Source organism: Somniosus microcephalus, chromosome 11 (assembly GCF_052327205.1).
Source record: "Somniosus microcephalus isolate GS21.2 chromosome 11, FLI_Smic_1.0, whole genome shotgun sequence".
In the NCBI taxonomy this organism is placed as follows: domain Eukaryota; kingdom Metazoa; phylum Chordata; class Chondrichthyes; order Squaliformes; family Somniosidae; genus Somniosus; species Somniosus microcephalus.
In genome coordinates this window covers 124,586,576-124,600,342 of record NC_140997.1, presented here as the reverse complement: position 1 = coordinate 124,600,342, position 13,767 = coordinate 124,586,576, and the positions used below count along the sequence as shown (strand labels likewise).

At 44.4% G+C, this 13,767-nt stretch overlaps 1 protein-coding gene across 1 annotated transcript; it reads right to left on the bottom strand.

The window, feature by feature from the left end:
* Positions 1-783: 783 nt before the first annotated feature.
* On the bottom strand, positions 784-3,794 carry LOC147110865 (ferritin heavy chain, oocyte isoform-like). The gene is made up of 4 exons (XM_086002283.1): positions 3,641-3,794; positions 2,773-2,919; positions 1,910-2,035; positions 784-1,075 (listed from the first exon to the last, which is right to left on the bottom strand). The coding sequence occupies exons 1-4, from the start codon at positions 3,740-3,742 to the stop codon at positions 929-931; spliced, it is 522 nt and encodes a 173-aa protein (XP_085858409.1). The 5' UTR covers positions 3,743-3,794; the 3' UTR covers positions 784-928.
* Positions 3,795-13,767: the final 9,973 nt, after the last annotated feature.

Here is a 13,767-nt window from a genome sequence, read left to right as displayed (position 1 = left end):
GATGTCATAGCCCTGCGACGAGGCCGAGTCCCTCAGTCCATGCGGAGAGTTAATAAAGCTAACACGTGTTTTTCTTTGCTGCTGTGAAAGTCTCGCACTCTATTTCCAGTGACTCCTACATGATTACTGATTTAGCTTCACTTTACCCAACACCAACAAACTCCCCGTAGGACACACTACTGCTCGATTCAGACTAGTGCTTTACTTAATCCCAGACATCAAGTATTGCCGTCGGTGGGGCTAGAAAAAGAAAGTAACCTGGGAAAGAAAGAGAATGATAAACAGAAATGATCCTGCCCAAATGGAAGTTTCTAAGATGGCCAACGCTGTACTGTGTACACGTCCCACAGCTTTGGCAATCTAGTGCGTGACTTGTGCCATCAGTCAAATGTAAAGACAGCTCAATAGCAGATCATTCCCCCACCTTTACAGGTAAAAGTCTGAAGCAAGACACCAGGCATGTACTCTCCCTTCTCCTGACTGAAGAGTCACTACTGTCAGCACTAATTCAACCCCCTTCACCCTTGCCCATTTCTTTGTTTTAAACCACCACAGCTTAATGACTGTTTGCTGGCAGATGTTATAAAAAACCCTTTTCAGCAGGAACTGTTACCAAGAGCTCAGAAAACCATTAGAATCCTCTCCAGTGATGATTTGAAGATGTGGGCACAGCCATCCTGGGAGTGACTTCTGTATTTTTAACTTGGATCATATTACACAGCTGTGTATTGTGCAGTGGGATCTTAACCAGATCAGCTATTGAATTAAACAAAGACAAACCAGTTCAATGATGAATAACCTTTATTTCCATGTACTGTGACAGTTAGATGAGAAAACTGGGAAATAATGACAACCAAAGTATTCACCACCAGAAGTTGGTCACACTTCATTTGCAACCTGTATAGAACTAATGGTTCAAGAATCCCATTCAACTCAGGCTGTGCTTGTCAAACAGGTACTCTCCCATGCCATTCTCAGGGGCTCCCAGTCTCTTCAAGTTGGTGATGTGATCTCCAAGCTTCTTGATCATCTTCACTTGCTCATCCAAGTAGTGGGTCTCCAGGAAGTCACACAACTGAAAGTGAAAAACAAAGCACAATTAGCTCAGAGGAGACATCATCAAAGGCCTTCTGAGCTTCACCGCCCATGGAGATGGTCCTTTATCTTCTACTGGATGGGGTAACTGGTACAAGTGCTGCAGAGAAATAGGTGGATTGGACGTCAGATTAGATTTACTCCAGGAGTAATGCATTTACCAATTTAAAATTGGAAAGCAGAACCCCCTTCAGTTACAACTTCTCCTTTGCTGTCCCAATTTCAATCTGCTTTATGCACTGGCCTCATCTCAGGGAGATCCTGATGTTGAAGTCTTTTGTGAAAGATCATCAGAAACCTATTGGGCATGGAGATATTGCTAAAGATCAGTGATCAGATTAAGCTCCCCAGATAGCCTTCAACTCACCCAAAACATGGCAAGTGTCAGCCATGGCTTACTGGTACCACTGCCAGTCAGAAGGCCCTGGGTTGTCCCATTTCAGAGAATGGAGTGAAAACCAACACTTCACTGCAGTACTGAGGGAGAGCTGCAATGTCAGAGGTATTGTCTTTTGGATAAAACAGTACACAAGGTCTTGTCTGCCCACATGGTACTATTTCAAAGAAAAAAAACTGGAATGTCAGTGTCCTGGCCAATATTGATCACTAACCAACTTAATAAAACAGACTATCTGGTGATTTCTCTCATTTCTGCAGCAGGATCTTGGTGTGCAGATTGACTGCCATGTTGCAAACATTACAATAATGACACTTCAAGAAGTACTGAATTGGCTGTAGTGTTTTTGGACACCGATGACAAGGAAGGCACTGTAGATATGCAAATCTTTCTTTAAATGAGACATTAGGAACTTACATGAGGGTCAGTGTTCCCAGTGGAGAGTTGGTGTAGATCCAACAGACTCTGGTTGACATCCTTCTCCAGCTGCAGAGCTCTCTGCATCACCACTAGGCCATTGCTCCACTCATCCTGCTCTGGTTTCTGAGAGTTTGTAGGGGTGGGGTATAGAGTAACATTGGAAGAAATTAGTTAACAGACTTGAACATTTCAGGAGTTAGTCAGATCACAACTCAATGTCATTCTTGATATTCTAAGCCAGGATTTTAACCAGACAGTTCATCAAGAATTCTCTTTGGAATGAGTTATTTGACTTGAAATCACAGCACTATAGGCTCTAAAGTGAGATCACCTAAAATGGAGCACAATATTCCAAATGAGGTCTATCTAGCAGTAATTGCAGTAACACTTCCTTGCTTTCTATTCTATGCCAGAACATGAAGCCTACCTTTCAATCAGCCTTTTGTCTCTGCAAGCTAGCTTCTAAATGACATCTGTACTGGGACACACCCCAAATCCCTACACTCTTACATCTGATGTGAACATCAACCACTTCCTTCCAGTCAACCCCCTAGCCAGTCTCCAATTTTGCCCTGGAGCTCACTATAGACCCTAGCTCAGCAGATCACTATTTGCACATTTAGATCATATGCACTAGTCACCATCCAGTGGTCTATTTTATACCAACTGCCTCCTACTCCACCCAGTTTTATTGGGGTCACAAGGTTGCTTCTAATGCACTTCCAATTTCTGCCAGCAATCTCCTGCCTTCTGAAAATCCATGCATACAACAACTTCCATGACTCAGATAATCTAGTATGAGGTAACTAGCCTACTTTTCACAAAACCATGGCAATTCTTCAAAGTTTGCTGAATCTAACCTTGACATCCTCCAGGACAACACGCCCCCCACGCAGATTCTGGAATTTCAGCAGTTTCTCAGCATGCTCACGTTCCTCATGTGACTGCTCCTTGAAGAACTCGGCAAAGTGACGCAGGGCAACATCATCCCGGTCAAAGTAATACGACTGCAGGTAGAGAGAAAAATGGAAAAGAGACAATTGAAATCTAGATCTGATCCATGGCCAACTCAAATGGTAGCAACACCAATACTTTCCAAATCCTTTTTGAATATGTTGGAAGCTCCTCATTGAAGTAGCTCAACAGAATAGGAGGTTATGTTACTAGAAAATATTAGCGAGCTTTAATGCTTTTTGGAATAAAGCTCTCAACTACACTTGGTCAAAATATCTGTGGTATCTTCTTTTGTTCCCAGATGAAAGTCTAAAAGCAGAGAAGGAAAAGAGCCAAATCTTTAAAATTAAATAGTTTAACACCATCCTCAGGTGAGAAAGACTAACAGGATTCACTCAATTAGAGGGGGATAAAAACTGGCCAGAACCAGCCAATGTTTCACTAACTAGTCACCCAATTCAATCTAATTGTTGCCATCCAAGTTGGAAGTTGACTAGTTTTAGTGAATCTTCAAGATGAACCCTCCATTACAAACTTGATGAAACCCTGGAGTTAGTTTCAAATATAAACACATCAGAATAGGACAGAGCTATTACAGAGCAGGAAAGAGTCCTTCTGCAAATCACTGTCTTAAGAGCATTCACTGGATTAAGACTGGGGAGTGCTATAGAGAGACCCTCTAAAGCCCATTCATTGACCTAGAGAAATTCTACCTGCTTAGAATAAAATAACAGCCTTAATTTTGAAATAGGACCCCAAAAATACAAAACTCACCATGGAGAGATAAACATAGGAGGAATAGAGCTCCATGTTGATCTGCTTGTTGACAGCATCCTCACAGTCCTTGTGATAGTTCTGACGCACTTGGGAGGCCATCTTAACTCTTCCTGTTGCAAAGCACTGAGCTCAAACTCCACTGTAGTAACAACCTAACATCTACCCTCACAAGCTGCTGCATTTCAACAGGGTCTGGCATGATCAATGATGATTGACAATCCCTGTGAGCCAGTCAGGATCTTCCATCAATCCAGGCACCAATTAACAAAGGAGAGGGGGCGGTGTGTGATACCCAGAGCCAATCAGAGCTTTGGAATACAGAGGTTTGGATGATTATTCTGTGATGTCATTGCTGTTGGTTTCTTTGACTTTCCTCAAACTGAATTTGAAAGCGTCTCTGTTCTCAGAATCAGAGTTTCACAACATATCTCAAAGAGCTCGATGAAATTCCACCCTACAGATGGTGTCGAGCACAGCCGGCTCTAAGTTAACCCGTCTCTCGGAGAATTGATGGGCATCTCGGTGGCTCCAGAATGAGTCCGTGATACCAAGGTTCACAATGTTGACCACAATAGATTGAAAGAGACTGACCTACACCAGTCAGTCTGCAGTGGATCTGCAAAGCAGCCCACAACGAGTTGGGGAAATGGAAAGTGGATCAGTGGGGAGCTTCAGACAGAATCTGTTGCTCCGTCACTGTAAAATGCGATGTGGACTTTTATCCCCATGAAATTTAAGAGCTGTAAAGTCCTGTGGTTAGTTTGCACTGTTTCCTCATCTCCTGCAAACCCCGGGTCTGTTTTGAGGAATGGTTTTATACCAGAAAGGTCAAGTGTCTCGTGTTTTCTCGACCGATGCTGCCTGACCTGCTGAGTGTCTCCAGCGTTTTCTGTTTTTCTTTGAGATTTCCAGTATCATAGAGTCATAGAGTAATACAGCACGGATAGAGGCCCTCGGCCCATCGTGTCCGCGCCGGCCATCAAGCCCTGTCTAATCTAATCCCATATTCCAGCATTTGTTCCGTAGCCTTGTATGCTATGGCATTTCAAGTGCTCATCCAAATGCTTCTTAAATGTTGTGAGGGTTTCTGCCTCCACAACCCTTTCAGGCAGTGAGTTCCAGACTCCAACCACCCTCTGGGTGAAAAAGTTCTTTCTCAAATCCCCTCTAAACCTCCCGCCCTTTTCCTTGAATCTATGCCCCCTAGTTATTGACCCCTCTACTAAGGGAAAAAGCTCCTCAGCATCCATCCTATCTATGCCCCTCATCATTTTGTACACCTCAATCATGTCCCCCCTCAGCCTCCTCTGCTCCAAGGAAAACAAACCCAATCTGCCCAGTCTCTCTTCATAGCTGAAGCGCTCCAGCCCTGGTAACATCCTGGTGAACCTCCTCTGCACCCTCTCTAACGCGATCACATCCTTCCTGTAGTGTGGCGACCAGAACTGCACACAATATTCCAGCTGTGGCCTAACCAGTGTTTTATACAGCTCCATCATAACCTCCTTGCTCTTATATTCAATGCCTCGGCTAATGAAGGCAAGTATCCCATATGCCTTTTTTACCACCTTATCCACCTGTTCCGCCGCCTTCAGGGATCTGTGTACTTGCACACCCAGATCCCTCTGACCCTCCGTCTTGCCTAGGGTCTTTCCATTCATTGTGTATTCCCTTGCCTTGTTAGTCCCCCCAAAGTGCATCACCTCGCACTTTTCCGGGTTAAATTCCATTTGCCACTGTTCCGCCCATCTGACCAACCCATCTATATCGTCCTGCAGACTGAGGCTACCCTCCTCGCTATTTACCACCCTACCAATTTTTGTATCATCCGCGAACTTACTGATCATACCCTTTACATTCATATCCAAGTCATTAATGTAGACCACAAACAGCAAGGGACCCAGCACCGATCCCTGTGGTACCCCACTGGCCACAGGCTTCCAGTCACAAAAACAACCTTCGACCATCACCCTCTGCCTTCTGCCACTAAGCCAGTTTTGTATCCAATGTGCCAAGGCACCCTGGATTCCATGGGCTCTTACCTTCTTGACCAGTCTCCTGTGCGGGACTTTATCGAAGGCCTTACTGAAATCCATCTATACCACATCCACTGCGTTACCCTCATCCACACACCTAGTCACCCCCTCAAAAAATTCAATCAAATTCGTCAGACATGATCTTCCCTTGACAAAGCCATGTTGACTATCCCTGATTAATCCTTGCCTCTCCAAGTGGAGACAAATTTTGTCCCTCAGAATTTTTTCCAAGAATTTTCCTACCACTGATGTTAGGCTCACTGGCCTGTAGTTCCCCGGTTTTTCCCTACTACCCTTCTTGAATAATGGTACTACATTAGCGGTTCTCCAGTCCTCTGGCACATCCCCTGTGGCCAGAGAGGTCCTGAATATATGTGTTAGAGCCCCCGCAATCTCTTCCTTTGCCTCACCCAGCAGCCTGGGATACATTTCATTCGGGCCTGGGGATTTATCCATTTTTAGGCCAGCTAAAACCGCCAATACCTCCTCCCTCTCGATGTTAATATGTTCGAGCATATCACAGTCCCCCCGCCCTATTTCTATGTCTACATCGTCCTTCTCCATCGTGAAAACAGATGCAAAAAATTCATTTAGAACCCCTCCTACATCTTCCGGCTCCACACACAGATTGCCACTTTTGTCCCCAATGGGCCCTATTTTTTCCCTAGTTATCCTCTTACCCTTAATATACTTATAAAACATCTTAGGATTTTCCTTTATTTTGCTCGCCAGTGTTATTTCATGGCCCCTCCTTGATCTCCTAATTTCTTTTTTAAGTATCCCCCTGCACTTTTTGCACTCCTCTAGGGCTTCCTCCGTCTTTAGACTTTTGTATCTACCAAAAGCCCTCCTTTTTTTCCTAATCCATTCTCGTATATCCCCGGACATCCAAGGTTCCCTGTGGTTTTTGGAACCACTCTTGACCTTTACGGGAACATGTTGCCATTGTATGATCTCAATCTCCCTTCTGAAAGCCTCCCATTGCTCCGATGCGGATTTTCCTACAAGTAGCTGATCCCAGTCCATTTTGGCCAGATCCTGCCTTATCCTATTAAAATCGGCCTTCCCCCAATTTAGAACCTTTATTTCCGGCCCATCCCTGTCCTTTTCCATGACCACCTTAAATCTTACCATATTATGGTCACTATCACCAAAGTGCTCACCTACTAGCACTTTTTCCACTTGGCCGGCCACATTCCCTAGAATTAGGTCCAGTACCGCCCCCTCTCTTGTAGGACTTTCTACATGCTGGCTCAAAAAGCTCTCCTGGATGCACTTTAAGAATTCTACACCCTCTGAGCCTTTCACACTCTGACTATCCCAGTTAATATTGGGGAAGTTGAAATCCCCCATTATTATTACCCTATTATTTGCACATTTCTCTGAGATTTGCCTACATATCTGTTCCTCTATCTCCCCCTGACTGTTTGGAGGCCTATAGTACACTCCCAGCAAAGTGCTTGCCCCCTTTTTGTTTTTAAGCTCCACCCATATGGCCTCATTAGAGGAACCTGCTAATATATCATCCCTCCTTACTGCAGTAATTGACTCCTTAATTAATATTGCGACACCCCCTCCTCTTATACCTCCCCCTCTGTCTCGCCTGAAGATTCTGTACCCCGGAATATTGAGCTGCCAGTCTTGCCCCTCCCTCAACCATGTCTCCGTGATAGCAACGATATCATACTCCCATGTGTTTATCAACACCTTCAGTTCATCCACCTTATTTGCAAGACTCCTTGCATTAAAATAGATGCCATCCAGCCTTGCCCTCATATATTTGCCCCGTCTACCAAGCTGACTTGTTTTTTTCTCTATAATTGGCAGCACATCACCCCCTATTTCAGCTCCCCTCTGTATCCCATCCCCCTGCCAAGTTAGTTTAAATCCCCCCCAACAGTGCTAGCAAACCTCCCCGCAAGGATATTTGTCCCGCTCTGGTTCAGGTGCAACCCGTCCGACTTATACGAGTCCCACCTTTCCCAGAAGCAGGCCCAGTGATCCAGGAAAGTAAAACCCTCCCCCCTACACCAACTCTTTAGCCACGCATTCATCTGCTCTATCCTCCCATTCCTATACTTACTAGCACGTGGCACTGGGAGTAATCCAGAGATTACAACCTTCGAGCTCCTACTCTTTAATCTGTTACCTAGCTCACTAAATTCTTGATGCAGGACCTCCTCCCCCTTCCTTCCTATGTCTTTGGTCCCAATGTGAACCACGACCTCTGCCTGCTCACCCTCCCCCTTAAGAATGCCCTGTAGCCGCTCAGTGACATCCCAGACCCTGGCCCCAGGGAGGCAACAAACCATCCTGGAGTCACGTTTGCGGCCACAGAAATGCCTATCTGTTCCCCTTACGATAGAATCCCCTACCACTATTGCTCTCCCACTCTTTTTCCTCCCTTTCTGAGCAGCAGAAGCGTCCCTGGTGCCAGGAAGCTGGCTGCTGCTGCCTTCCCCTGGTGAGTCATCCCCCTCAACAGTGTCCAACTTGGTATACTTGTTTGAAAGGGGGATGTCCGCAGGGGTTCCCTGCACTTCCTGCCTGCCTCTGTTGCTCCGCCTGATGGTCACCCGCTGTGCAGCCCTACCCTGAGGCGTGAACAACTCGCTAAATGTGCTATCCATGACCCTCTCGGCATCGCGCATGCTCCAAAATTCATCCACCCGCAGCTCGAGCGCCGCAATGCGGTCTACAAGTAGCTGCAGCTGGATGCATTTCCCGCACACATGGTCGTCAGGGACACTGGCAGCGTCCCTGATTTCCCACATGGAGCAAGAGGAGCAGAACACGGGTCTGAACTCTCCTGCCATGACTTACTCCTTTATTAATCTAAAAAATTATTCAATACCCCAGTTACAGGTATACTCTAGGGCGCTTTATTTACCAACTGTCCCCACTACACCAGAGACCCTTGAAATTTAACACCACAGAAGTCAAGCTTGTATTGAAAAGAAATACTCACCAACCAATCACTTACCTGCTCCCTGGTGACGTCACACTCTGATTACTTTTTACCTCTCTCCTCTGCTGTTGCTTTGGTATGCCTCAGTATCTGCAGTATTTCGGTTTGTGTTCCTATCCTGTTGTAACTCTGGTCCAACTACCAGGCATTTAATAGGACCACAAAACTGTTATGTTCATTAATAACTAGTCGTTTGTATTAAGAACAGCTAGCTTTTGCTAGACACTTTATTGAGCACATGTGGACTAGGTACAGTATCTGTAGAGGCCTCCATCTTGACTGCTGCCTTGTGGGTGGCCTAGTGCATTGTGGGTAGCCCACTCTTATATACATACAGCACCACCTAGTGTATCATTCCAGAATGACAGGTTACTGATCATTACATCCCCCTTTCTTTGAGGTTAAACAAAATCAGTATCAATCAATATCAATCAATAACAACATAAACATCTTCAACAGTCACTACATTTTCAATGTACTTTTCTTTGTACTCAAAGATTAAGTCTATCAGGCTTTTTCACTTCACGTGTGGATCTTCTCAGCACAGGTAAGTCTGATGTTTTTTCATGAGAGCCTGTATGTGTATTTGTGTTAGATTGTTCTGGTGGTGAGTGACAAGATTCAGTTGCGGCATTGTCATCGATTTGCTCTTCGATAGTCTCTTGTGTTTTTAGGAGGGAACGGCGGTTCCTCCTGAGAATATGTCCTTCCTCAGTTCTAACAGTGTATGACCTTGGCCCTACTTCCTCAAGAACTGTAGCTTTCCTGTTCCATGCATCTGGATCCTCAATCCTGATAACATCATCCCTTGTCAATGGTTTCAGAGTTTTGGATGACTTTTCATGGTATGATTTCTGTTTCAGCTTTAACAGTTGAAGTCTCTGTCTCAGTTCCTTACTCTGCTTTTCTTTTGCACAGCAGGGTAGCGTGGTACGCAACTTGCGACCCATTAGGAGTTCAGCAGGTGAAGAACCAGAGTCTAAAGGCGAGGCTCGGTAGCTCAGCAGGGTGAGATAAGGATCAGACTTGCTTTCTGTCGCTTTCTTCAGTAGCTGCTCGAGAACTTGAACACCTTTCTCTGCCTTACCATTCGACTGAGCGTACAAAGGACTGGATGTGATGTGTTGAAAGTCATAATGTGCTGCAAACTGTTGCCACTCCTTACAGTTGAAGCACGGACCATTGTCGCTAACGGCAATCCTGGGAATTCCATGTCTGGCGAAGATGGATTTCACATGCATTATGACACTGCTTGCTGTGGTGCTTGAGAGCAGCGCCATCTCAGGATAGTTACAATAGTAGTCAATCACTATTAGATAGTCTTTACCATTTAAATGAAAAAGGTCCATACCAACCTTTTGCCATGGTGCTGTTGGTATGTCAGCTACTATCATTGGTTCCTTTGCTTGTTTGTTTTGGTGTTTCTGACATGTCTCACATTTGCCTATCATGTTCTCAATGTCCTTATTTATACCAGGCCAATAAACAGTGTCTCTTGCTCTCCTTTTGCATTTTTCAATTCCGAGGTGTCCCTCATGAATCCTTTTGAGCACGTCTTGACGTAGAGCCTGTGGAATGACTATTCTGTTCTGTTTTAGTAATAGTCCACTTGCGACACTCGATTCTGACCGTATGTGAAAATATTTTGGACAGGAACCTTTTGGCCAGCCATGATGAATGTTCTCTATTACTGTTTGTAATACTGTATCTTTTACTGTTTCTTCTGCTATTTGCTTTGATTTTGTGTCTGACACGGGCACCGCAGCAGTGACCATACTCACATGAACATCCACGTCTTCTTCAGTACAGCTCACATGGCTCATTGTGGGTGCTTGGGATAGTGCATCTGCTAACATTTGCCTGGTGTGCAGATCAGTTCAAAGTCATATCTTTGCAGCTTCATCATGAGTCGTTGAATCCTTGGAGACATCTCATTCAGGTTCTTTTTCATGACGGCAACCAGTGGGCTGTGGTCTGTCTCAACTGTGAAGGTGGGAAGTCCATATATGTAGCCATGAAACTTTTCTAGTCCAACTACCAAGCCTAGACATTCCTTTTCAATCTGGGCGTATCGACACTCAGTATCAGTCATAGACCTGGAGGCATAGGCAACAGGCTTCCAATCTTCACCCTCTGCTTGTAGCAAGACCGCACCTAGGCCATCTTTTGATGCATCTGTTGACACTTTGATTCTTTTTGTTGGGTCAAAGAAGGTGAGTGCAGGTGTGGTTGTCAGCACTGTTCTGAGGTTGATCCACTCTTGTTCATGTCTTTCTGTCCATGCGAACTCATTTGTTTTACGTAGCAGGTCTCGCAGACAGGCTGTCTTGGCTGACAAGTTAGGAATGAACTTTCCAATGAAGTTTATCATCCCCATGATGCGTAGCACTCCTTTTTTGTCAGTGGGTCAGTGCATTTTGAGTACGGCGTTTACTTTTTCCATATCTGGCTCTATTCCTTTACCAGATAGATTATCTCCTAGGAAAGTGACTTCCTGGATGCCAAACTGACACTTGGCATTGTTGAGCTTCAGTCCATTCCGGCATATGCTCTGTAGCACTTTAGTCAGTCTCTCATTGTGTTCTTTCAGTGTGGAGCCCCAGATGATGATGTCATCAACATAGACCCGAACTCCTTCCAGACCTTCAATTATGTGTTCCGTCGCTCTATGAAAGATTTCAGATGCAGATATTATCCCGAAAGGCATTCTGAGGAAACAATACCTGCCAAATGGTGCGTTGAAGGTACAGTATTTGGTGCTCTCTTCATCCAGTTTTAGTTGCCAAAATCCTTGTGAGGCATCGAGCTTTGTAAAGTATCTGGCACCTGACATTTCACTGGTGATTTCTTCTCGCTTGGGAATCTGGTAGTGTTCACGTTTTATGTTAGCATTTAAGTCCTTTGGATCCATGCATATTCTTAGATCATTGTTCTTTTTCTTGACACATACCATGGAGTTAACCCAGTCTGTTGGCTCTTCAACTTTCCTGATGACTCCTAGTGTGGTCATTCTGTCCAGTTCATTCTTGAGCCGGTCATGCAGGGGTGCTGGAACTCTTCGTGGAGCATGTACCACTGGCTGAGCATTCTCCTTTAGCTGGATCTTGTAAGTGAATGGTAGAACTCCAAATCCTTTAAACACTTCCTGGAAATTATTCACTACAGAATCCACCGAGTCATCTGGTCTGCTTATGGCACAGTTTATACGGTAGACTCTCTTGACCAGTTCTAAGTCCTCACAAGCTTTGTCACCCAGTAGTGAATCAAGTCCTTCAGCCACAACAGAAAACATGAGATGATGCACTTTGTCTTTGATTGTCACTTTAAGTCTGCATACACCTAAGCTATCTATTTTCTGTCCATTATAGTCCTTCAGTAGTACTGACTTTTTCTGTATTTTGGACTTTTCTTTCATATTGTTAATGTCACTCATACTGATTAAGTTTGCTTTTGCCCCAGTGTCTAGTTTCAATGTAACTAATGCTCCATTTACCTGCAGTGGGATCATCCATTTGTCCTCTTTTACTGCATTGACGTTATGTTCAGCATTGTTTATTCCTGAGGGCTGCGCATTTTCTGTATCCTTTTCTATATTGTCACATGACACCATTCCTACAAAAAATGTCTCACTTAAATCAGTGTCCTCAATCACATTAACTCAGACTTGTTGCCCTTTCTTTGTTTTTACTTTTGAAAAGCATTGTTTGGCAAAGTGATTCTTTCCATGACATTTTGTGCACATTTTCCCAAACGCTGCACATTGTTTTAACTGGTGTTTGTATCCACAGCGTTTACAATTAAAAATTCTTTCCTCCGATTGCTTTTCACTTCTGTTCTGCCCATGTTTCTCCCCCTTGTAGGACACAGCACCGACAGCAGCACTTACTGCAATCGCATCATCATTGATTTCACTGAAAGTCTTGGCATGCTTTTGAGCTAGCTCGCTAGCTTGGCATATTTTCAGAGCAATTTCCAATGTCAGTTCGGTTTCTCTCAACAGACGTTCCCTGACTTATTTTTATCATGAATACCAAACACAATCTGGTCACGAATCATGGATGCTTTCAGCTCAGAGAAATTACATGTCTGTGCTTTCAGTTTCAGATCAGTCAAAAAGCTATCAAAAGTCTCATTTTGCTGCTGTGTCCGAGAACGGAAGTTGTACCTCTCGTAGGTTTCATTCTTTTTGGGAGAACAATGTGTATAAAACTTCTTTAGCACATCGTCTAATTTTTCTCTGTTCTCCTCTGGATTAAATACAAATGTATTAAATACCTCTATCGCCTGCGGGCCTGCAACCGTGAGCAGGTATGCTATTTTCCTTGTGCCTGGCTTCGTACCGTACCCGATGGCAGCAATGTAGAGTTCGAATTGTTGTTTAAAAGTCTGCCAATTGTAGTCGACATTTCCTGTGAGTTTCAAACGCTCTGGTGGCTTCAAATTCTCCATGTCGCGTTGCACAATATTCAGCAGATCTTACCAATCCTGGTACCATGTTATGTTCATTAATAACTAGTCGTTTTTATTAAGAAGAGCTTGCTTTTGCTAGACACTTTATTGAGCACATGTGGACTAGGTACAGTATCTGTAGAGGCCTCCATCTTGACTGCTGCCTTGTGGGTAGCCTAGTGCATCGTGGGTTGCCCACTCTTATATACAGACAGCACCACCTAGAGTACCATTCCAGAATGACAGGTTACTGATCATTACAAAAACCTCCAGAACAGAGAAGAGTGAATTACATAAACCATACAACACAGAAATAGGATGTTTGGCCCAACTCTCTTCCGCAAACAGCAGTTGATGCTCGGTCAAGTGTTAATTTTAAATCTGAGATTAATAGATTTTTGTTAACCAAAGGTATTAAGGGATATGGGGCAAAGGCGGGTATATGGAGTGAGGTCACAGATCAGCCATGATCTCAATGAATGGAGGAACATGTTCGAGGGGCTCAATGGCCGCCTCCTGTTCCTATCCAGCTCATGTTTATTCTCTACACAAGCAGTGGTCCTAATCCCATGTGGCTGCCCTGTTCCTATACCATGGCATCTAATCTCGTTTAGGTACATCATTGGAGAGAGGTTCAGTTGTAACTACAGTGGTGTTTGAACTTGGTTCCC